General features: G+C 37.4%; 1 protein-coding gene across 4 annotated transcripts in view; it reads right to left on the bottom strand.

Annotated features, from left to right (window-relative positions):
• The window catches only part of SKA2 (spindle and kinetochore associated complex subunit 2), a 46,644-nt gene extending 21,442 nt beyond the window's left edge, over positions 1-25,202 (bottom strand). Inside the window, exons 1-2 of one of the 4 annotated variants that reach the window (XM_086686835.1) lie at positions 25,086-25,202; positions 2,185-2,271 (exon numbers count right to left, since the gene is read on the bottom strand). In XM_086686835.1, the coding sequence (XP_086542961.1) occupies positions 2,185-2,271; positions 25,086-25,118 (120 nt within the window). In that variant the 5' untranslated portion in view covers positions 25,119-25,202. The other 3 variants (XM_086686834.1, XM_086686832.1, XM_086686836.1) reach the window with 3 other exon arrangements.
• Positions 25,203-25,371: the final 169 nt, after the last annotated feature.

The following is a 25,371-nucleotide window of genomic DNA, read 5'->3' as shown; positions in this document are numbered from 1 at the left end:
GGCAGAGGACCTAAATAGATAGTTTTCCAAAGAAGACATACAGATGGCCAACAGATACATGAAAAGATGCTCTATATCACTAATTATCAGAGAAATGCAAATCAAAACTGCAACAAAATAACACCTTATACCTATCAAATGGCTAGTACCAAAAAAGACAAGAAATAATAAGTGTTGATGAGAATGTAGAGAAAACGGAACTTTTATGCACTGTCAGTGGGAATGCAAATTGGTGCAGCCACTGTGGAAAATAGTATGGAGGTTCCTCAGAAAATTGAAAATGAAAATACCATATGATCCAGTTAATTCCACTAGTATTTAGTATTTACCCAAAGAGAATACACACACAGACACAGACACACACACACTAAAGAAAACAAAAAGGCTAATTGGAAAAGATACATGCACACCTATGTTTATTACAGCATTACTTTACAATAGCAAAAATATAGAAGCAACCTATGTGTTAGATGAATATAAAGAAAATGTGGTATCTATGTATGATGGAATATTACCCAATCATAAAAACGAATGAGAGCTTGTCATTTGGAACAACATGTTGGGACAAAAAGGTATTATGCTAAGTGAAAATAAGTCAGACAGAGAAAGGCAAATACCATATGATTTTGCTTATATGTAGAAACCATAAAACAAAACAAATGAACAAACAAACAAAGCAGAAACCATCATAAATACAGAGAACAAACTGGCAGTTGCCAGAGGGGAGAAGGATGATGGGATGGACAAAACGGATGAAGGGAGTGGGTGGTAGAAGCTTCTAGTTATGGAATGAATAAGTCACAGGATGAAATGTACAGCATAGGGAATATAAATCAATGATACTGTTATAGTGTTGTATGCTAAGAGATGGTGGTAACTACAGTTGTGTTGAGCATAGATAGCATAATGTATAGAGTTGTCCACTCACTATGTTGTACACCTGAAACTAATGTAACATTCTGTGTCAACTAACTTCAATAAAACAATGGGGTTTTTTTTGGGGGGGGGAGGGAGGGTAATAAAAAGAAGTGTTATTTTAATTTGCACTTCCACTTAATTCAAAATAATTCCTAATTGTATAAAAATTTTTTTCAAAATTATATGATATTTCTTGTCTGTTGGCAAGTGGTGTCAGAGAGAAACATTATAAGTGGTCAATTAATGTTAACAGACAATGCTTAAAAACTATCTCCTTAGGGTGCCTGGGTGGCTCAGTGGGTTAAGCGTCCAACTTCAGCTCAGGTCATGATCTCGGGGTTCATGGGTTCCAGCCCTGCATGGGGCTCTGACTGGTAGTATGAAGCCTGGTTGGGATTCTCTCTCTCTCCCTCTCTGCCCATTCCCCACTTGTGCTCTCTCTCTCTCACTCTCTCTCTCTCAAATATAAACTTAAAAAAAAAAAAAAAAACTACTTTAAAATAATTGTTTATATCTCCATGGGCATGTGGACACATAGTTATAATTTTATGGTATATAAACAGAGTTAATATTTCTAATCAATCTAAACTTAGAATAACTAAGTACATAATTTTATGCAAAAATCACAGTTCATATAACAAATTTATAGTACATCATCATCTTTCTCAGAGAGTATCATGACTGCCATGGTTTCTCCTTTCTTATTTAACCACTACTCTAGAGATAACTATACTCTCAGAATTTCAGAGGCTTCCACAGTAGTTGGTACCTTTGGATTCAATAATTCTTGGTTAAGAGTTAAAAAAAAGTAGCCAGGGCACCTGCGTGGCTCAGTCAGTTAAGCATCCAACTTTGGCTCAGGTCATGGTCTCACAGTTCTTGAGTTTGAGCCCCATATCAGGTGAGCTCGAGTCCTGCACCAGGTAAGCTTGAGTCCCGCTTCGGGTTTCTCTCTCTCCCTCTCTCTCTCTCTCTCTCTTTCACTCTCTCTGCCCTCGTGGGATTCTCTCTCTTTCTCTCTCTCTCAAAATAAATAAATAAATAAATAAATAAATAAATAAATAAATAAATAAATAAGAGCCACGAATTTCCTTGACTATGGGTATAATCTCTCTGGTATGCTGTGATCAAGTTCCCAACACAAAAATATTTTAAGGTTCTATAAATTTATTACTTAATAATTTAAATTATACTGCTATTAGAAATATTATCAGAAAATCTTTTAATAAAATAATCTGTTAAAAATATATTTCTTTTGCAGATTACCTTGCCTGCTGTATCAGGATGATTAGTCTTGATTTCATATTCCAGCCTGTATTGAATGTAATCCAGATCAGAGTCAGCTTTCTGGAACTAGAGATCAGCATAAATCATTTTTTGTGAACCAAAAGACATACTAATAAACATGATAACTGTTAACTATTCTTTTATATTTACATTTTTTTAGCATTTCAATATGAAATATACTAATTTTAGAAATATGGAAATAAGTATATAAAACCTCCATCATTTATAATACCCATGCTTCTATTAAAAATTTAAAAACTAGTTAACATTTTGAAAGTTGTTTCTCTATGCATCTCTCTTAGATTTAGAGCTAAAATTAAGACACTAAGTAACCACTGTCACATATTAACACAAGAACTAACAACAGTTTCCAAAATTCCCAAGATCAGTGACACTCTCATCAGTTAGGTACTGTTTTTCTAACTCTGGTAGGAAATGTTCAAGTTAAAACACACAACAAATTTATTTTCAGGGATACCTGCAATGTTACCATCATCTGCAACCCCACTAAACAATGAACTACGAGTGTTTGCCACACAGATCAAAATTAGATACCTTAAAGAGACATAAATTATACAAGAAAAGGCTACATATAGTACAGGAGTAGTAGTCTGAATAACCCCAGTTTACTGAACCTGAGTCCAAGCATGGGTCCTTGATCTGCAGTAAATCTCTAAGGGAGAGAAAAAAGGGGAAAACTAGCACAGGCTGTAAAATACATGTGTGCGTACATATAGAAAAGTTGGGAAGCATATAGATCAGAGTGTTAAAAGTGGTCTATCTCTAAATGTGGTATAAATATAAAGTATTCTTAATTTTTGGAAATTGTGCTTCTTTTACATAATCTTAAAGCATGTGCTGTCTTGAATTTATCAGGGAAACAACCAGGATCCTTTGAGTTTACTATGAAAGGCAAAACATGTTTTTTTCAGGAATAGTCTCCCATTCCTAGGCCACAACCAAGAAAACTGCTTTGGGGAGAAGGTTCAGACCTTACCAAGGGGTTAGGCTCTGGACTAAAGATTGGTTCTTCATATTTTGAAGCCTTAGTGGAAAGAACAAAAGCCAACAAAAACTGTTAAAAGTAGTCATCAGGTCTAATGAGAAATGATGTACAGATATTTTTGTTATAAAAAAAAAGGTAAACTGAGACTTCTACTTTGGAATGTGGAGTAAAATAAAATGGGTCTCAGAAGTTAAAATGCTTCTAAGGTAAGAACTGTCAAATTGAACACAGTATCAGAAATACACTAAAGCTTCTATCACTAATAATTTCTCTCATTATTGACCTAAATTTGAATGGAATACTTTGTAATTACCAAAATTCTATCTTTATAACCGAAACCTTTTGGAATAGAAATAGAAGGAAAAGAGAAAGTCAGTTTTTGTTTTTAATTTTTTTCTAAGAATCTGTATCTGATTTCCATCTCTAACAGCAGGGAGTTGCTATGAATCAGAAAAACAAATATAGAAGTTGTTAATTAAAACCTATACTTAAAATGTTTTTCAGGGGCACCTGGGTGGTTAAGTGTCCACCAGTTAAGTGTCAGACTTCGGCTCAAGTCATGATCTCATGGTTCATGAGTTCAAGCCCCACATCGGGCTCTGTGCTGACAGCTCAGAGTCTGAATCCTGCTTCAGATTCTGTCTCCTTCTCTCTCTGACCCTCCCCCACTCACACTCTGTCTCTGTCTATCAAAAATAAATAAATGTTGAAAAAAATTTTTAAGTGTTTTCCAAAAATGAAGGTTTTTTATTTGCTTATACACTTGCCAGATTAGATGTCATGATTAAATTGTACAATGATTAGATTTCATTAAGCAGATTACTAATTACTACATATGCATATGTGTATGTATATAAAGAAAATTCCTGTTGGCATAATTTCCCATATTGAAATATGCTTGGGGATTAACTTTTCCTTTACATTAAAAAAAAAAAAATTACTAATCTATATAACGTGGATGGAAAATATGGGGAAAGGCAAAGGGACAAGGAAGAGGGAAAATCCAATCAACAAAGACTCAAAGCATTCAAGACCTGATTTGTTTAATGATTGAAAAAGACTACACTCCCATGGCTTTATATATAGTTCAAGGCATTATGTAACAGTCTAAAGCATAATTTTATTTTTTAAAAGATTTTATTTTTAAGTAATCTCTACACCCAATGTGGGGCTCAAACTCACAACCCTGAGACCAAGAGTCACATGTTCCACCAACTGAGCCAGCCAGATACCCTTAAAGCATAATTTTAAATAAAAGTTTCTAAAACTTTTAAGTTATCACAGAATTCTAAGAATTATGGGATCTGTGGCTCCAGGATCACCTCAAGGCAGAATCTTTCAACCTACTGAATGGGAGAAGATATTGCAAAAGACATATCTGATAAAGGGTTAATATCCAAAATATGTAAAGAACTGCCACACCTCAACACCCCCAAAAAACAAATAATCCAATCAAAAAATGGGCAGAAGACATGAACAGATATTTCCCCAAAGATATATAGATGGCCAACAGACACATGAAAAGATGTTCAACATCACTCATCATCAGGGAAATGCAAATCAAAACCACAGTGAGAGATCAGTTCACACCTGTCAGAATAGCTAAAATAAAAAACTCAAGAAACAGCAAGTTTGGTAAGGACATAGAGAAAAAGGAACGCTTATGCAGTCTTGGTGGGAATGCAAACTGGTGCAGCCACTGTGGAAAATAGTACAGAGGTTCCTCAACAAGTTAAAACTAGAACTACCTTACGATCCAGTAATTGCACTACTGAATATTTACCCAAAGAATACAAAACATTAATTCAAGGAGATATATTCACCCCGATGTTTATTGTAGCATTATTTACAATAGCCAAACTATGGAATCAGCCTAAGTGTCCATTGATAAATGAATAGATAAAGAATATGTGATATATATACACATACACACACATACATAATGGAATACTATTGGGCAATTAAAAAGAATGAAATCTAGCCATTTCCAACAATATAGATAGAGCTAGAGAGTATCTAGTGAAATAAGCCAGTCAGAGAAAGACAAATACCATATGATTTCACTCATATGTATTATTTAAGAAACAAAAAAATGAACAAAGGAAAAAGGAAGACAGAGAGAAACCAAAAAACACTTAACCACAGAGAGCAAACAGAGGGGATGTGGGGGGATAGGTGAAATATGTGAAGGGGATTAAGAGTACCCTTATCTTTACGAGCACTGAGTAATATATGGAACTGTTGAATCACTGTATTTTACACCTGAAAGTAATATAAAACTATAGGTTAACTACACTGGAACTAAAAAAAAAAAAAAAAAATCTTTACTCTAGGAGACTTTTAACTTGTTTATGAAATGGAAATTCTTAAACAGATGTGGTGGTTTTTAATTTGATATTTTAGTTCTGCTTAAAGTTTAACCAGCATAATCTCAAAGACCATTTAACAATGTTTTCTTTTCAAGACAGCAGTTTTAGCTATGGCTTCCTGTTATACCGTGAGGTCCACTATTTATTAAAATCATCAAAATGGGGCACCTGGGTGGCTCAGTCGGTTAAATGTGCAACTCTTGATTTCAGCTCAAGTCATGATCTCTCCATTTGTGAGATGGAGTCCCAAGTCGGGCTCCCTGCTGACAGCATGGAGGCTGCTAGGGATTCTCTCTATTGCACTTTCCCTCTCTCAAAATAAATAAATAAACTTTTTAAAAATATAAAATCATCGAACTGTATCAACAATAAGTGGTTCCTGCTTTTAAGTAACTTACATTTTAATAAGATACCAAAGAGGGTGCTTCCAATCAATGATATGATAAACTCAGCTAAATTTTCAAAACTGTTTGCAAACCACAATTGTTAAACACAGGTATAACTAAAATTTAAATTCTATAAATGTACCACTAAATAAATTATTAAAAATAAATACATACTAAAAAACCATAGCTTCCTAATTATTTTACTATATATTACTATTATGTATGCTCTTGAGATCTATCATATGTACATAGTGAAAATACTGTATCATGTGCTACTACTGTGCATGTCCTCCCAAATCCACTTTCAATGACATCATGCTGGTAGTTTGAAATCGGTCAAGGTGTAAATATTTACACCAGGGAAACTGGCAAATGCTAAAAATCAGGATTTCCCACCTCTTCCTCCCCCTAGCTGATATGTATACTTACTTCTGCTTTAAAAAGATTTTTTAAAATTCCCACCCCCACCTTGAGTAATGTACCCACATTTCTATTTGAAAAATATTTCAGAAGTTACACAGAATTGTAAACAGACTTTCAAAGACAGGGGGAGGAGGGAATGGGGAGTTATCGTTCAATGGGTACAGAGTTTCAGTTAGGAAAAATGAAGAAGTTCTGGAAATGCATGGTGGTAATGGTTATGCAACAATAAGAATGTACTTAATACCACTGAACTGTAAACTTAAAATTGATAAAATGGTAAATTTTGTTATATATATTTTATCACAATTAAAAACTTTTTAATTTTTTTTTCAACGTTTTTATTTATTTTTGGGACAGAGAGAGACAGAGCATGAACGGGGGAGGGGCAGAGAGAGAGGGAGACACAGAATCGGAAACAGGCTCCAGGCTCCGAGCCATCAGCCCAGAGCCTGACGCGGGGCTCGAACTCACGGACCGTGAGATCGTGACCTGGCTGAAGTCGGACGCTTAACCGACTGCGCCACCCAGGCGCCCCTAAAAACTTTTTAAAAGAAAAAGCTTGAAAGTAGAATGGGAAAACAGCTTGAAAGTAGAATGTAATCCTCTATGAAGAATTGAACAGAATATTTTGTGATAATACACAGGGCAAGTATTTACTCAGTGAATCAGTGGGCTAGGGAATAAGCAGGGAACAAAAAAGAAATGGATACCAATGCAATTGTTCAAGATTCACTGATTTGAACTCTTCATTTTATAAATGAAGAAATAGTCTAGGGGCGCCTGGGTGGCTCAGTGGGTTATCGCCCAACTTTGGCTCAGGTGATGATCTCACAGTTCTGTTTGTGAGTCCGAGCCCCAGGATGGGGATCTCAGCTGTCAGCACAGAGCCTGCTTCAGATCCTCTATCCCCCAATCTCTCTGCCCCTCCCCTGCTCAGGTGCGCACATATGTGTGCTCTCTCTCTCAAAAATAAACATTTAAAAATAAAAAAATCTAAGTGATTTGCCTCTAGTTGTATTTTCATTAGTATGTTTTTTAAGCAGTTGAACCAAAGTCTATATGTGATATACATAACATTAAAGCCAATAAAAGTCACATAGATGGGGGACAAATGTAAAGACTTTACCTAAAGTTAAAGTTTGGGTTTTTTTCAGTTTCAAATCTATCACTGGTTAGCCTATTAAAAAACTCCCTCTGGAGGCACCTGGGTGGCTCAGTTAATTAAGTGTCGGTACTCTTGATTTTGGTTCAGGTCATGATCTCACAGTTCGTGGGCCCCACCCTGACAGCACAGAGCCTGCTTGGGATTCTCTCTCTCCCTCTCTCCGCCCCTGCCCTGCTCGTGCTCACTTGCTCTCTCAAAATAAATAAACTTAAAAAAAAATAATAAATAAATAAAATAAATTTATAAAAATTCCCTCTGAACACAATCTAGTCGTATGGTCCAGGAAAAAGAAAAGGATTGAGATACATGGTAAAAGTTCTAACCCTGTTATCCCTAACAAGCTATGTGGCCCTAAGTAAGTCTTCCATCTCTCTGGGTCTCTTCTATTAAATGAGAGAGTTGGAAATCTAAGGTCCCCTTCAACACTATCATTCTATTATTTCATAATTCTACAAATAAACCCTTTTAATTTATCAAAATGTTAAAATTTAGAAGATAAATTTCCTCCTAAGACATTAAAAATCAACATTTGAGTTTCAGATTTAAGGTTTATATTAAGAATTAGCTTCTACTATTTGTTTTCTTCCTAAACAAAGATGAATGTTGCTTCAGTTTCAGCTACATAGTTTCTGCAACCTGCCCATTGTTCTTCCAAACACCAAAACCCTATAAGCAATATTGCACTACTCAGAGCTATTTACACAGCAGAGACAATATCGATAGGGTTCTAGGATCTGGTCATAAAAGGAAAACTTTTTAGTCACATGGTAAGAAATTTCCTGACCAATTAATATAGTCTCCAAAATTCATTAGTGTCTGATTAATGGAGCAAATTGATACTGCTAAACATCATTCACTAGCCCTTGTCAGTTTTAAATTAGTCTCTTAAAGCCTTGTAAACAGTGAGGTTACTCTTTACACTCCACCTTAGCCAAAAGGCTGAGAAGCAATGTGAGGTTACTCTTTATTTACCTTTAAGTGACGTTATTCTTAGGAACATTATAATATTTAAAATAAAAAACTAGTGCTTTAAAGAAAAAACACACAAGACATTCATATTTTCAGAAGCCAGTTTTCTTCTAAATCAGAAACAAAAATAAATGGAAATTTTTATACCCATCCTGAGAGTGATAAATAAAATATGCAATTTAGCTGGGAAAAGTCCATTGAGATCAATATTAAAGCCCCAAAGACAGCCAAATTACATTCTGCCATTTGAATATCCTTGGAAACAGACTGGGACTATAAGGAAGATACTTAAAAAAATGGAAAAAGGAATAGTTTAGGAAATAACTTTGAATTTTACAATATGCTACAAATTTCATAAACATATAATATTGTTATACTAGTTTTATTATAATTGGCTTAAGGCTTTAAAGTAAATGGCACACTGTATTACATACCACTCAACTGCAAGGAGGAAAGAACTGCAGACCAAGTTAAAAAAACTTCCTTTTACAAACAACCTATAGATTCTTACTGCCACAATAGAGCTCCCTTTTAAAAGGACCAGCGCTGTAAAAAAGCAAACACATCGGCTTATGAGTTTGTCTCAACAGCATCAAATCACAGGAAAAGGAAGAAATACAGCAGTCTTGTCTGAGATGAGAGGAGTTGGTAGAGGTACATTCTAGACTCAGTAGCTAGGCTTAAAAATACATTTTACAGGGGCACCTGGGTAGTGCAGTCGGTTGAGCATCTGACTTCAGCTCGGGTCATGAGCTCATGGTTCATGAGTTCAAGCCTGGCATCAGGCTCTGTGCTGACAGCTCAGAGCCTGGAGCCTGCTTCAGATTCTGTCTCCCTCTCTCTCTCTGCCCCCCCCCCCACACTCACTCTCTCTGTCTCTCTCTCAAAAATAAACATTAAAAATTTTAAAAAAAGAAATACATTTAACTTAGAAACATTATTTAATGGGAGAACTGGGCATTGTAATACTTCCAGATCTAGGTTATATTATCAACCAAAGAATCCAATATTTTTTGTTTTGGGTTGTTTTTTTTTTTTTTTCCCAAAGAATCTAATACTTAATGAATGCACCCCTCTCTCCAATGCAGATTTTGAAACACCTTTATCTACCCTCATTTTCTTTTATTCATGGCTCCAGCTTACCATTTCATTTATTATATTATAATCATTTGCTCAGTGGCATCACCACTTGATTTCAAATGTCTTGATGGAAAAAGCCCTGTCTTCCTTTTTATATCCCTGAGTTTTTAATATACAACCAAATGTTCAATGACAAAAAGGAAGATGAAAGAACATTACTTTGAAAGAACAAACAGCGTGGGAACCCAACCACCATCTAAAGCCTATTTTAAGAAGAAATATTTGAAGTTCTCAACAAGTTGAGGGCCACCTCTAATGTATACAAAATCACAATTGTTTTTTGTATATTTCTGCTGGAGACTTGATTATCCAGTCTCTTCCAAATAGAACAAACACATGCCAATGCATGTCTAAAACTGATAAGCCCTAATATGCACAAGCACCAGGTTGCAGACATGTTATTTCCAGCAAATAGTAACATCAAAGCAGAAGAAAGACAGCAGAAGCTCCAAGTTCATCAGGTTCTAATATGTAGGCTTATAATTATTACCATTATTATTATTATTATTATTATTACTGTTATTGTACTACCCTACAATTATTAGGGTAGTACACATACGCAAGCCCTTGCCTATAAAAGATTGGTTTTATCAGTTGAAGGTAGTCTATTTAACTTTTTCAAAGCTTTCAGAATCCTAGATTATTTGTGTTAAGTGTTCTATGGACACATAATGGACTACAGGGCCAGACTTTCAAAATATATTTAACAAACTTGGTTTAGAAAAACAATAGTCCAAAAGATATACCTACAAAAAAATACCTATTTTACCTATGTCTTAATAGTCATAGAATTGAAGGGTGTTTTTCATTTCACATATCTGTCTTCTAATAAATTACAATGAACATATATTACATGCATAAAAATTATTTAAAGCAGTTTTTTTTTAGAGAGAGAGCACGCACATGAGCAGGGGAGGGGGCAGAGGGAGAGAGAGAGAGAGAGAGAGAGAGAGAGAGAGAGAGAATCTTTAAGCAGGCTCCATGCTGAGTGGGGAGCCTAATGCAGGGCTCAATCCTATGACCCTGTGATCATGACCTGAGCCTAAACCAAGACTTGGACACAACCAACTGAGCCACCCAGGTGCCCCAAAAGCAAATTTTTTTTGCGTTTAAGGGCATTCTGTACTAAGTCACTCTTTACTTAAAGATCATTGGGGTGAGGCACCTGGGTGGCACAGTTGGTTGAGCATCCGACTTCAGCTCAGTTCATGATCTCAGTTTGTGAGTTCTAGTCCTGCTTGCTCAGAGCCTGGAGCCTGCTTCAGACTCTATGTCTCCCCCTCTCTCTGCCCCTCCCATGTTCATGCTCTGTCTCTCTGTCTCTCAATAATAAATAAACGTTAAAAAAAAAAATCATTGGGTTGCGGACTTCAAGCTGTATTACAAAGCTGTAATCATCAAGACAGTATGGTACTGGCACAAGAAAAGGCACTCAGATCAATGGAACAGAATAGAGAACCCAGAAATGGACCCACAAACATATGGCCAACTCATCTTTGACAAAGCAGGAAAGAATATCCAATGGAATAAAGACAGTCTCTTCAGCAAGTGGTGCTGGGAAACTGGACAATGACATGCAGAAAAATAAACCTGGACCACTTTCTTACACCATACACAAAAATAAACTCAAAATGGATGAAAGACTTAAACCTAAGACAGGAAGCCATTAAAATCCTAGAGGAGAAAGCAGGCAAAAACGTCTTTGACCTGGCCTCAGCAACTTCTTACTCAACAGGTCTCCAGAGGCAAGGGACAACTAAAACAAAAATGAACTCTTGGGACCTCATCAAAATAAAAAGCTTCTGCACAGCAAAGGAAACAACCAGCAAAACTAAAAGGCAACCGATGGAATGGGAGAGGATATTTACAAACGACATATCAGGTAAAGGGTTAGTATCCAAAATCTAGAAAGAACTTATCAAACTCAACACCCAAAAAGCAAATAATCCAGTGAAGAAATGGGCAAAAGACATGAATAGACACTTCTCCAAAGAAGACATCCAGATGGCCAACTTACACATGAAAAAATGCTCCACATCACTCATTGTCAGGGGAATACAAATCAAAACCACACTGAGGTACCAACTCACACCTGTCAGAATGGCTAACATTAACCACTCAGGCAACAACAGATGCTGGTGAGGATGCAGAGAAAGAGGATTTCTTTTGCACTGCTGGTGGGAATGCAAACTGGTGCAGCCACTCTGGAAAACAGTATGGAGGTTCCTCAAAAAATTAAAAATAGAACTACCCTACAACCCAGCAATTGCACTACTAGGTATTTATCCAAGGGATACAGGTATGCTGTTTCAAAGGGACACATACACCCCAATGTTTATAGCAGCTCTATCAATAATAGTCAAAGTATGGAAAGAACCCAAATGTCCATTGATGGATGAATGGATAAAGAAAATGTGGTACACACACACACACACACACACACACACACACACACACAATGGAGTATTACTCAACAATGAAAAAGAATGAAATCCTGCCATTCACAACTATGTGGATGGAACTAGAGGGTATTATGCTAAATGAAATTAGTCAGTCAGAGAAAGACAAATATCATATGACTTCACTCATATGAGGACTTGAAGATACAAAACAGATGAACATAAGGGAAGGGAAGCAAAAATAATATAAAAACAGGAAGGGGGACAAAAACATAAGAGACTCTTAAATATGGAAAACAGAGGGTACTGGAGGGGTTGTGGGGGGGGGGGTGGGCTAAATGGATAAGGGACATTAAGGAATCTACTCCTGGGGTGCCTGGGTGGCTCAGCTGGTTGAGCGTCCAACTTCAGCTCAGGTTATGATCTCACGGTTCGTGGGTCCAAACCCCACATCGGGCTCTGTGCTGACAGCTCAAAGCCTGGAGCCTGTTTTGGATTCTATGTCTCCCTCTCTCTCTTTGACCCTCCACCACTCATGCTGTCTCCCTCTGTCTCAAAAATTAAATAAATAAATAAATAAACATAAAAAAAAAAAAAAAAAGGAATCTACTCCTGAAATCATTGTTGCCCTATATGCTAACTTGGATGTAAATTTAAAAAAATAATAATAAATCAAATTAAATGGTAAAAAAAAAAAAAATCATCGGGGTTGGGGCACCTGGCTAGATCAGTTGGTAGGGTGTGACTCTTGATCTCGGGGTTATAGGTTTGAGCTCCATGTTGGATAGAGAGTACTTAAAAATAAAATCTTTATTTAAAAAAAGAAAAGATCATTGGGGTCTCCAATGCCTGTAGAATTGATCCCAACTTTTAGTATAATTTTTCACAAGATGACAATAACATGCTCTTCATCAGTGCCTCACATCTTACAACCTCAGCCACACTGAATTCATCGTGCCAAATATCCACGCTGTTTTTTAAAATCACTGATTTCTGGGGTGCCTGGGTGGCTCAGTCATTCAAGCGTCCAATCCTGATTTCAACTGCAACTTGGCTGGAATCTGGTGCTCTAGGTTAGGCTGAGTTTGGTGGCTCTCATTGCAGTTCTATTGCCAGGTGTCTCTCATACTCTTTGAACCAGAAGATAATTCTTCTCATGGAGATAACAGGGTTAGCAGAAATACACAAAGCCTTTCAAATTCAGAGTTGGCACACTGTCCACTCTATCCATATGTCACTGGCCACAGCACATCCAGAAGCAGGGAAATGTACTTTGCCCATCACAGGTACAATCTTCCAGTTACAAAATAAGTAAGTCAGGGGTATGTAATGTACAGTATGGTGACTATAGTTAATATTGTATCGTATGTTCGAAAGTTGATGAGAGTAGATCTTAAAGCCTTGTGAAAAATTTAAATAAGTAAAAAAGTAGAAAAATATATAACTATGTGTGGTAATGGAGTTTAACTAGACTTACTGTGATCATTTCACAATATATACACATACTGAATCACTATTTTGTACATCTGAAGTTAATATAATGATATATGTCAATTATATCTCAACAAAAAACACAATAGAATATGGATCCACAGAAGAGTAAAGAATTGGGGTGAATCATTCACTTTACTAGAATACTACTATTTTCTTTGGGGGAAAGAAAAAACCAGAGTAGGTCACTGTGGTACATGTAAATGATAGACATGGTATTATTACAAGAATATTCAGATAAACATTCCTTTCGGTTATTTTTTTTAGACTTCTCGTTTATGCTATCTTACATGAAATAAACAGGGCAATGAAGCATGTAGAACACAAAAATCAATACACAATGACAGAATCAGAAGTTAAATTTCAAAAAAAAAAAGGTTAGGGGCGCCTGGGTGGCGCAGTCGGTTAAGCGTCGGACTTCAGCCAGGTCACAATCTCGCGGTCCGTGAGTTCGAGCCCCGCGTCAGGCTCTGGGCTGATGGCTCGGAGCCTGGAGCCTGTTTCCGATTCTGTGTCTCCTTCTCTCTCTGCCCCTCCCCCGTTCATGCTCTGTCTCTCTCTGTCCCAAAAATAAATAAAAAAGTTGAAAAAAAAAAAAAAAAGGTTAAATTTCCCTATAGTTTACCCAAAACCTGAAATGTATGTATATAAAGATTTTTTTAATTAAAGAACATAGGTTCATGATTACCACAGAACATAAATATATAAAATGTTTAGGAACATAATAAAGAAAAACAGTGTGGTAGAAGTTTTCAACTTAAATTAGCTACAATATTGATATAATGGGTTCTTCATCTCAACCTTACTGCTCCCCTTCTCAACACTGCTGACCCACTGGTAGTTTCCCCCAGTCGGGTAACACCTCTCATCTCTAGCCTTTCACATGCACTGCTTCCTTTGCCTGGAACATTTACCGTTTCCTTCACTGGCTAATACCAGCTCATCGTTGAAGTCTCAGATTAAATTTCACCTCTAACAAGAAGCCTTCCCCAGATTAGGTGCCTCTTTTTTCTTTTTTTTTTTTTTTAATAAATTTTCTCCTGTGCTTTCTTTCCTTTTTTTTTTTTTTAATTTTATTTATTTATGTAATCTCTACAACCAACAACGTGGAGCTCAAACTCACACCCCCAAGATTAAGTGTTGCAGGCTCCTCTGACTGAGACAGCCAGGTGCCCTTAGGTACCTCCTTCCAATGTGCCCCCCATAGAACCTGGTATTTACTTGTCCCATCATGGCATCTGTCTCAATGTATTTAATTTCTCTGTCTCTCAGATAAGTTTCATAACATGTTAATATGTTATACTTTAGTACTAGCCTGCCCTAGTAACACTGAAAGTATGAAGTACTATCATTTACAATTAGGCAGATTAAGTGGAGAAAGGAAAATTTATAAAAGTTACAAAACTCTCACATTTCCTAACAAAAATAAATTGTTATAATAATGTAGGCATATTTTACAATCAGTCACTACATGAAAATCTTTTTTTTTTAAAGTTTTTATTTAAGTAATCTCTGCACGCAAAATGGGGCTCAATCATGACCCTGAGATCAAGACTCACCCATTCCTGGGACTGAGCCAGCCAGCCACTCCTTATTAAATGAAAATCTTAGCAAAAACTGAGATTATTTCCTCATTGATAAAATGAGAACAAAAACATTGAGTCAAAGAATCAAGGATTGACTTATTCAAAGTTTTAAAGTGTTACATACTGGGGCACCTGGGTGGCTCAGTCGGCTGAACATCCAACTTCGGTTCACGCCATGATCTCTAATTCGTGAGTTCGAGCCCCACATCAGGCTCGCTGCTGTCAGCACAGAGCCTACGTTGGATCCTCTGTCTCTCTCTCTCTTTATCTCTCTCTCTCTGCCCCTCCCCTGCTTGCATACGCAAGCTCACTTACACTGTCTCTCTCGAAAATAAACTTTTTAAAAAAAAAAAAGAAATCTTTTAAAAAATAAAAAACAAATAAATACATAAATAAAATGTTATATATTGAATTCTCTCACTCTCCCTTTTTCTCTGCTCCTCCTGCTCTCTTTTTCTCTCTAAATAAATAAATAAACTTGAAAAAAATTCTAAAATGTTATATATTAAGACAAATTAGAAGTATAACCTTTTTAAAATCTAATTGAAGGGGCGCCTGGGTGGCTCAGTTAAGCATCAATTAATGCTTAATCATTAATCAATTAATGCTCAATTAAGCATCCTACTCTTGTTCGCAGCTCAAGTTATGATTTCACAGTTCATGGGTTCAAGAGCCAAGTTGGGCTCTGAGCTGACATCAAGGAGCCTGCTTGGGATTCTCTCTCTCTCTCTCTCTCTCTCTCAAAATACGGAAACTTAAAAAAAAAAAAAAAGCCTAATTAAGAATAAATTTGGTGGCTCCTGGGTGGCTCAGTCAGTTAAGTGTCCAGCTTCTACTCAGGTCATGATATCTCACCATTCGAGGTCATGATCTTGCGGTTCATGGGTTCGAGCCCCATGCCAGGCTCTGTGCTGACAGCTCAGAGCCTGGAGCCTGCTTCAGATTCTGTGTCTCCCTCTCTCTCTGCCCCTGCCCTGTTCATGCTTTCTCTCTCTCTCTCAAAAATAAATAAACAAAAAAATGTTTTTTTAAAGAATAAATTTTATTTATCGGAGATATTAATATTGAAACTTTGTATTATATTTGGGTAACAAATGTAAGATTTTTTTTTTTTTTAACTTTTACTTTGCTCCAAGGAAGAAGAAAACTTCCCACTTGATTTTAAATGGGTTCATATGTATGGCCTCTCATACCCTATTCTTTAAATCAAAGATGTGTTCACATCAAAAATACAGTTTAAGAGGCGTCTGAGTGGCTCAGTTGGTTAAGAGCCCAACTCTAGATTTCAGCTCGGTCATGATCTCGCCATTCATGAGCTCAAGTCATGCATTGGGTGAACTCAGCTGAGCTTGAGCCCAGCTTCAGGTGAGGTTGAGCCCTGCTTCAGGTGAACATGAGTCCCACTTAGGGTGAGCCCCACTTCTCTTTCTCGCATTCTCTCCCTCTGCCCCTCATGGGATTCTGTCTTTCCCTCTCTCTCTGCCCCTTGCTCACTTTCACCCTCTCTCTCTCAAAAACAAACAAACAAACAAACAAACAAACAAACAAAAAAATGGGGATGCCTGGTGGCTCAGTCGGTTAAGCGTCTGACTTTGGCTCAGGTCATGATCTCATGGCTCATGGGTTCCAGCCCCATGTCAGGCTCTGTGCTGACAGTTCAGAGCCTGGAGCCTGCTTCAGATTCAGATTCTGTGTCTCTGTCTCAGTCTGCCCCTACCCTGCTTGCTCTCTCTCTCTCTCTCAAAAATAAATAAAAACATTAAAATAAAATTTTTTAATGAATAAACATTTTAAATGAATGAATGAATGAATGCCAAAGAAGAAAACAGCCACACTGGAGGCAAGGGAGGTAACTCAAAGACTTTATATACAAAATTTGGGAATAAAATGGTTTTATCAAAAGCAGTCATTGTTCTTCATCCCCTACCAAATGATGTCCAAATGATGCCTAATAATATCTCAACTATCTTTCTTCCCTCTTGCATCCATTCTTCCAGATTTTAAGGACATTTGTTTAACAAATAGCTTACTTTTTTCTGAAATTCAATTTATTTGCAATACACATTATAACAGTTTTGGTCTATTTTTATGATCTAGAGCACTAATAGAAGTCACACTCCACAGGTTATGAAAAACTTATAAACAAGACCTATACACTGAAAACTAAAAAACACTGTTGAGAATTATTTTTTAGAGAATGAGAGAGAGAGAGAGAGACAGAGAGCGCACGTGCAGGTGCAAACAGGGGAGGTGCAGATGGAGACAAAGAGCAAGATTCCCAAGCAGGCTCTGCACTGGCAGTGCAGAGCCCAACCAGGCTCAATCTCATGACCATGAGTTCATGACCTGACCCAAAATCAGGAGTCAGATAGATGCCCAACTGACCAAGCCAACCAGGTACCCCAGAGAGAAATTTTAAAAGATCTAATAAATGGAGAGATAATGTTAATTAATCAGAAAATTCATTCTTAAAATATCAAATCTCCCCAAATTATTCTTTAAATTCAACATAATCAAAATCCCAGCAGGCTTTTTTGGTAGAAATTGACAAAAAACAAAACAAAACAAAACAAAAAACTTATTTGAAATGCAAAATAATTTAAAATTTTTAGAAAACAAGAGCAAAGTCTGAGGCATTAGATGATTTCAAGACTTACTATAAAGCTACAGCAATCATGACAGTATGATATGACATTAAGGAACAAAATAGTTCAAAAATAAGTAAACCAACCCATACACACTTGTTCAACTGATTTATTACAAAGGAGCTAAGGTAATTCAATGGGGAAATGATAATCTTTTCAACAAAGAACAAGGGAATATCCATATGGAAAAATAAATAAATAAAAAGAACTACTCTCACTTTATACCACATACAAAAATTAACTCTAAATGGACAGAGATCTAAATGTGAAACCTAGGGGCACCTGGATGGCTCAGTTGGTTAAATGTCCCGCTCTTCACTTTGGCTCAGGTCACGATCTCACAGTTTGTGGGTTCAAGCCCCATATCCTGCTCTGTGCTGACAGTGTGGAGGCTGCTTGGGATTCTATCTCAGTTTCTTATTGCCCATCCCCCACTCAGGAACTCTGTCTCTCTCTCTCTCAAAATAAACTTTAAAAAAAAGTAAATAGGGGCACCGGGGTGGCTCAGTTGGTTAAGCGTCTGACTTCGGCTCAGGTCATGATCTTATGGCTTGTGTGTTCGAGCCCCATGTTGGGCCCTGTGCTGACAGCTCAGAGCCTGGAGCCTGCTTTGGATTCTGTGTCTCCTTCTCTCTCTGCCCCTCCCCCACTCACACTCTGTCTCTCTCTCTTTCTCTCAAAAAGACAGGTAAACATTAATAAATAAATACAAATAGTTAAATGTAAAAACTAAAACTACAGATATAAAAGAAACATTTGTGACCTTGAGTTAGGCAAAGATTTGTGAGATAGAACACAGAAACCATAATCCATAGAAGAATAAATGTGTAAATTGGACTTCATCAAAATTTTTTATGTGAGAGGGTAAATAACAGAGAAAATTAAAGGGCTCTCATAATAATTAAAAAGACAAACATTTCAATTTGAAAACTGATTCAAAGATTTCAACAGATATTTCACTAGAGAAGACATATCAACTGCAAACAAGCACATGAAAAGATGTTCAATATCATTAGCCATTCTGGAAATACAAATTTAAACTAATGAGATACCACTACACAACTACTAGAATAGCTAAAATGAAGAAGACTGACAATACCAAGATACCAAATGTTGGTAAAGATGTGGTGAAACTGGAACCCTAAATCACAGCTTTGGTAAAGATTTCAGCAATTTCTTATGAGATGAAGCATCTATTTTATCACACTACCCCAGAGAAACAAAAACATTACGTCCAAACATTACAAAAAACATTATGTCCAAAGACTTATACCACAATGTATAAATACCACAACAACTTTATTCATAATAGGCAAAACCTACAAACATCCCAAAATCCATAATCTAGTAAATGGATAAACAATTTGTAAGTCTACAGCAATGGCACACTACGCAGCAATGAAAATGATCCAACTACTAATATGTACAACAACATGGATGTATCTTATTGTGTTAAGTGCAAGAAGCCAGGCACAAAAAACTGCAAGTTATAAATGATGCAATTTATGTGAACTTCTAGAAAAGGCAAAACTAGAGATCAATGATTGTCAGAAAGTTTGAGGGGAGGAGGTTGACTACAAAGGGGCAGGAAACGTTAGGTGATAGAAATGTTCTTTCTATACTATGTCTGTGGTGGTGGTTACATGACTGTTCACATTTGTCAAAACTCATCAAATTGTACAACTAAATTTGCTAAGTTTTATTGTATGTAAGTTATATCTCAAAATCAATTACAAAAAAAGTAATGAATGTATACTTTATTACATTTCATTATTACAAAAAAGAACTTTAAAACAAGCATTCTTAAGTTTTAAATTCAAGTACAAACTACATAGTACACAAAATTAATACCAAATAAGATTTGGGGCAAGTTATCATATGAAATATACAGCAGAGATTGTTTTCATCACTTACTAATTCACCTTAAAACTCAAAAAAAAAAAAAAAGATTTGCCAGAACCTATCCAAATCTGTGATAGAAAGAAGCAAAATACAAAGCACTACTCATTTAAACAAGCCATAACAACTCTAGCTATAATAAGTATTATGTCAGTGTGTTTCATAATGCATTATGACAGTGAGCTTTTAGTTAAAAAAATTATTTTTCTTCAAGTTATGACTTTCTAGAACATACACTTTGGGTAATAAAATTATATACTTTTTAGTAACAAAGGTTGTAATAAATTACTCACAGATAATGAAGAAAGATGTAAGGCAAGAATCAAAATTCTGGTGTGCATTCTGCTTTCAGATGCTTTGACAATACTATTGCACTGCTAGCTGTAAAGTACAGTAGTGCAATAAAGTCAGAGCATTCGTTAGCAGAAATTGGTAGGAAAGGAACACAAAAGCATCTTGCATCAGTTGAAGCTTCAGTGTGAAAAGAATTTAAAGAAGGGCTGCCATTTTGTACAGAAGACACCCCAAACCTAAGAATATGTATATCAATGTTAAAAAGAATTGAATTTAAATATCAAAATACTAGTTTTCTGATGACTGACCTATGATTAATATTCAACAGAAATCTGTAGAAAGGAATTGTGTAAATACGTCCTAAGCTTTAGAAGTTATTAACATGGGTATTGTTGAAACGTTAGGACTGGTATTAACAAAACCAGTTATAATTACTACCAAAGCAAAGTTGTGAAAAAGATTACTGTTCTTGAGACCTGTTGGTTAGCTCCCCATAGCAAATGATTAAGAATATCAGAGAAAACAGGGGCACCTGGGTGGCTCAGTCAGTTGAGCGTCCAGCTTTTAACTTTGGCTTGGGTCATGATCTCACTGTTTGTGGGTTCAAAGCCACATTGGGCTTTGTGCTGGCAGTGTGGAACCTGCTTGGGAGTCTCTCTTTCTCCCTCTCTCTGCCCCAGTCCTGCTCATGTGCTCTCTCTCTAAATAAATAAACAAACAAACTTAAAAAAAAAAGAATATCAGAGAAAACAAATGAAAAGTAAAATAAGTTTCTCAATCTCTAAATACCCAATCTATGTTTCTTGAATCTAAACTACATTACATACTAAAAAGCTATAACTGGGGTGCCTAGGTGGCTCAGTCGGTTAAGCGGCCGACTTCAGCTCAGGTCATGATCTCGCGGTCCGTGAGTTCGAGCCCCGCGTCGGGCTCTGTGCTGACAGCTCAGAGCCTGGAGCCTACTTCAGATTCTGTGTCTCCCTCTCTCTGACCCTCCCCTGTTCATGCTCTGTCTCTCTCTGTCTCAAAAATAAATAAACGTTAAAATTTTTTTTTAAATAAAAAAAACGAAATAAAAAGCTATAACCATCTTATGGCTTTTTATCTCAAGAGTTTACAGATTTCCAGGGAATTAACGTCTCCTAAACAAGACTTCCTAATAGAATACTATGGAAGGAGATTTTAAAATTTCAGTTAACCCCTGGGGCGCCTGGGTGGCTCAGCCAGTTAAGCATCTGAATCTTAATTTCAGCTTAAGTCATGATCTCACAGTTCATGGAATCAAGCCTGGAGTTGGGCTGCACCCTGAAAGCACAGAGCCTATTGGCAATTCTCTCTCTCTCTCTCTCTCTCTCTCTGCCCCTTCCCCACTTGTGCACATGTACACACATGCTCTGTCTTTCTAAAGCAATAAATAAACTTTAAAAAATATATAAATAGGGCCATCTGGGTGGCTTAGTCGGTTGAGTGTCCAACTCTTGATTTCAGCTCAGGTCATGAACCCAGGGTCATGGGATCAAGCCCGTCAGGTTCTATGCTGAGTGTGGAGCATGTTTGAGATTTTCTCTCTCTCTTTCTCCCCACCCACTCTGCCCCTCTCCCCTGCACTCTCTGTCTGTAAAATTAAAAATAACGTATTTTTATAATTCGATAAATAAATAAAATTTCAGTTAACCCCTAAAGATCTTAAATACAGGAAATCATCTCCATTTCCTTCCAACAGAAAAATCAAGGAGAAAATAATATATGGTACAGGAGGAGGTTCTGAAATTTTAAGAATCCGGTTTTCTTGGATTCAAGCCAATTATCACCATCCTAACCTTTTAACTGGTAAGACACCATTCAAAAGTCAGATGTAAGCCCAGAAATAAAAATATTATGATAGTATAACATTGTACTTTTGTGCACAATCACTTGTGGTACCACAAAAGAACAGTGGACAAATAACACTCAATCAGTACGTGAAAGGGAAAAAGAGAACAAAGATAACACTACAATGAGTTTATTCCCCCATTAATAATGTTGATTGATGCAAAAATACTTTCCATTTTCACTAATCTTTCTTTAAATCAGCTACTTGGTTAGATTGAACCTCCTAATTTGAGTTAGAAATGAACTCAAATTCAGGACAACTGGAACATGAATGACTAGACCTCAAATCCTAGGCCATACAACTCATGTATTAGAACAGTTCAACTCTGCTAGCCAAGGATCAAGTTTTAAGGAAAGTATTCATAAATAAATAAATAGAAGTATTTAAGAGTGAAATGTTTAATTTTCTGAATTAGAAATTAATCCAAATGAGAAAAATATGAAATACTTTTAAAATAAGATCAGGCTATCTACAAAGTGAGAATACTTTATTTTCAAAGTTCAATAATACGCATTCTCTTTCACTTACTAAATTTTCTTCTCTTTTTATAAATTTTTTTTAATATTTATTTTTTGAAAGAGAAAGAGTGAGTGGGGGAGGGGCAGAGAGAGAGGGAGATACAGAATCTGAAGCAGGCTCCAGGCTCCTTAGCTGTCAGCACAGAGCCAGAGGTGGGGCTCCAACCCAGAACCATTAGATCATGACCTGAGCCAAACTCAGATGCTTAACTGACTGAGCCACCCAGGGGCCCCTGATTTAATAAATTTTCAAAATTAGTTCCTCAACAAATCCTTTATTCAAGTAAGGTAGAACCAAAACTCAGAGGATTGTACAGGAAATCATTTCTTTCTAATCTTAGAAAATAAACCAGTTCATAGATATAGCACATGGCAAATCTGAAGATGAGATGCACCATCTTTTACTATTCAATCAATAAAAAGTAGTGATAACAAAACTGTAATAGTTCAAATACATTTTTTAAACTCTAACGATTATGGAAACAAACTAATAACTGGAAGTGGGGGGAGGGGAAGGCTACCACTAGGTTACTTGCAAGTAATTTAAGAAGACCTGCTTTCTTCTCTTCACCTCTTAAAAAGAATTTTTAAAAACTACCCAATCATTCAAACACTTAAAAGTTTAAGAGCCTGGCTACCTCAAAGTTTTCTAAAACCTACTTTTTTCAAGATGTACACTTAATCATTTTCCCCTTAAATTGTGTTCAATCTAAACATTTAAAAAGGAAAAAGAGGGGGCGCCCGGGTGGCTCAGTGGGATAAGCGTCGGTCTTCAGCTGAAGTCACGATCTCACAGTTTGAGAGTTAGAGCCCCATGTGCTGACAGCTCGGAGCCTGGAGCCTGCTTGGGATTCTGTCTCCCTCCGTCTCTGCCCCTCCCCCGCTCATTCTCTCTCTCTCTCTCTCTCTCTCTCTCTCTCTCTCTCTCTCGCTCTCTCTCTCAAAAAAAAAATTAAGTAAATAAAAATTGTGTTCAATCTAAAAAAAAAAAAGTCCTGTGAGAATACTGACTCTCATGCAGTCAAAAAAACCTTAATTGGTACCTCAAAAATAAAGTCAACTTAAGGGGGGGAGGAAAACTGTTAAAAGCAGAATTAGTATCATTTAGCATCTTACAATTAGACAGAAATCTCCATCTGGAGGGAGAAATTCAGAACGGGTAAAAGGGCAAGATGGTGTTAAACATTTATGCCGGTTGACAGAATCAAACTAGGATACTTGACATATTTTTGGTTCTTTTGTTGGTTTAAAGGCATTTCGTGATTTAAAAAAACCAAAACTGAACTGAAAGTTCATTATTACAGGTTTGGAAAGCGGCAAAAACTTCCTTCTTCACTGCCATTCCCTCCCACCCCATTTCCCCCTACCCCCACAAAGAAAATTAAAACCCAAAATTGTTAGAATCAACTGGAAAACTTCAAGTCGAATTTGTATGGGAGAGCCGCTACAATTCATTAATACATCAGGAGAAAATAATAAGATGTATCAAGCTCTCACATTTTCTGGAGGTGGGAATCAGGGTATGGTACTCAGTTTCTTCCAGGATCACTACAAGTGTAGATGCTAAGTGACCTAAGGTTCAACTTGGAGACAGCAACGCTGACACAAATGATATCTAAATTGTAATGCCAGGGTATGGGAGGGCGGGGGAGGGGAGACGGGCGGTTTGAGACGGAGAGGAAAGATTTGAGCTTCTTGAATTAATTGTTATTTTTCTTTAACAAAAAACCGACAGGAGCTCAATGGTGGGCGCGTCCTCCAAATTCCTCATTTTAAAGAAAGCCAGCCCAATTCAAACACAGTAATGCAGGGAGGGGGTAAGGACTGAAGATAGAACTAGGGGAACTAAGAAGAAAAAAGCGCGGGCGATCTAGCTGGTAGTCTAAGAATGGGAGAGAGGGAATAAAGAGAACAAGTCGGTAAAGGATCCATAGAAAAAAACTAGGACAGCCCTTCAGCTTGGCGCCCTGGAGCAGGCCAAGCAGCCGCCTGAATCCTTTCCAATTATTCGCCCGCGCCCCCTACTTTCATAAATGAATGAAACTCGGCAACTCGAAAGCAGGGTACCTTCCTTGTCCCAATTCCTCCCGCGCTCCAAGAAAGGAGCTCGAGGTTCAGGTCCCCATCGCTCACACCTTTCCCCCACCCAAGGGCTACCACCTTCGATCCAAACATATGTTGGCCTTGGAGCTTCCTCGACCGCTAAGAAGTTGTGCACGCGAGTCTAGAACCTTTCTCAGACTTTCTCAACCCGCCTTGAAGAACGTGAACGGCTCTGCCCTAATGGGATTTCTCTCCGCCCCCCTCGGTTTATTCCCCACCTCACCTTCCATCCCCCTTTCTTTGAGTGTGAACGACCTCTCCCCTTCTTGGAGCGGTTAGGGTCTTTTGGGGAGAAATGCAAAAAACGCTGCCTGCACGAGCCACAGTTCCTTGAGGGGCGGAAAGGTTAGGGCACGGAACAAGGAATTCCAAAGGCCCAGCTACCTCAGCATCTCCCGCCATTTCCCTCACGAGTTTCCCGGATGTAACCCCTTCCCCCGCGGCGGTTAAAAGAGACCAGGCGGCTGCAACTCCCTTTGATACAAGAGGAGGGAACTTGAATCTGGTCCAGCTTCTGCCGCCCAGGGTTTCAGGCGACTCGAAATTGCATCCCACCCTGGAGGCCATCCGAGAGAAATAAGCTACCCAGTAGATCTCCTTTACTTTACACTCACCATCAGTTCCAGCTTATCGACCTCCGCCTCCATGTTGAATAGTTGACATTCCTCAGACCGCGGCAGTGCTTAAGCCGCAAACCGTGCTAGCACTGAGAGTGCCTATTGGACAGCTGTCACTCAACGTCTCACACTCATTGGTTCCCCTGCTTCACTGGTGCCCGCCCATTGGCGACTAAGTAACGCCCCTCCACATGAAACACCTTCTCCAGTTGGACAAAGACACAAAACGCCGCAGGAGGATTGGCTGCTGTATATATATTTTTTTTCCATTGGCTGCACGCTC

Source organism: Puma concolor, chromosome E1 (assembly GCF_028749965.1).
Source record: "Puma concolor isolate L17-30 chromosome E1, mPumCon1.1.hap2, whole genome shotgun sequence".
NCBI classification, from domain to species: domain Eukaryota; kingdom Metazoa; phylum Chordata; class Mammalia; order Carnivora; family Felidae; genus Puma; species Puma concolor.
Note: the sequence above shows the minus strand (reverse complement) of the source record. Positions and strands in the feature narration are given on the sequence as shown.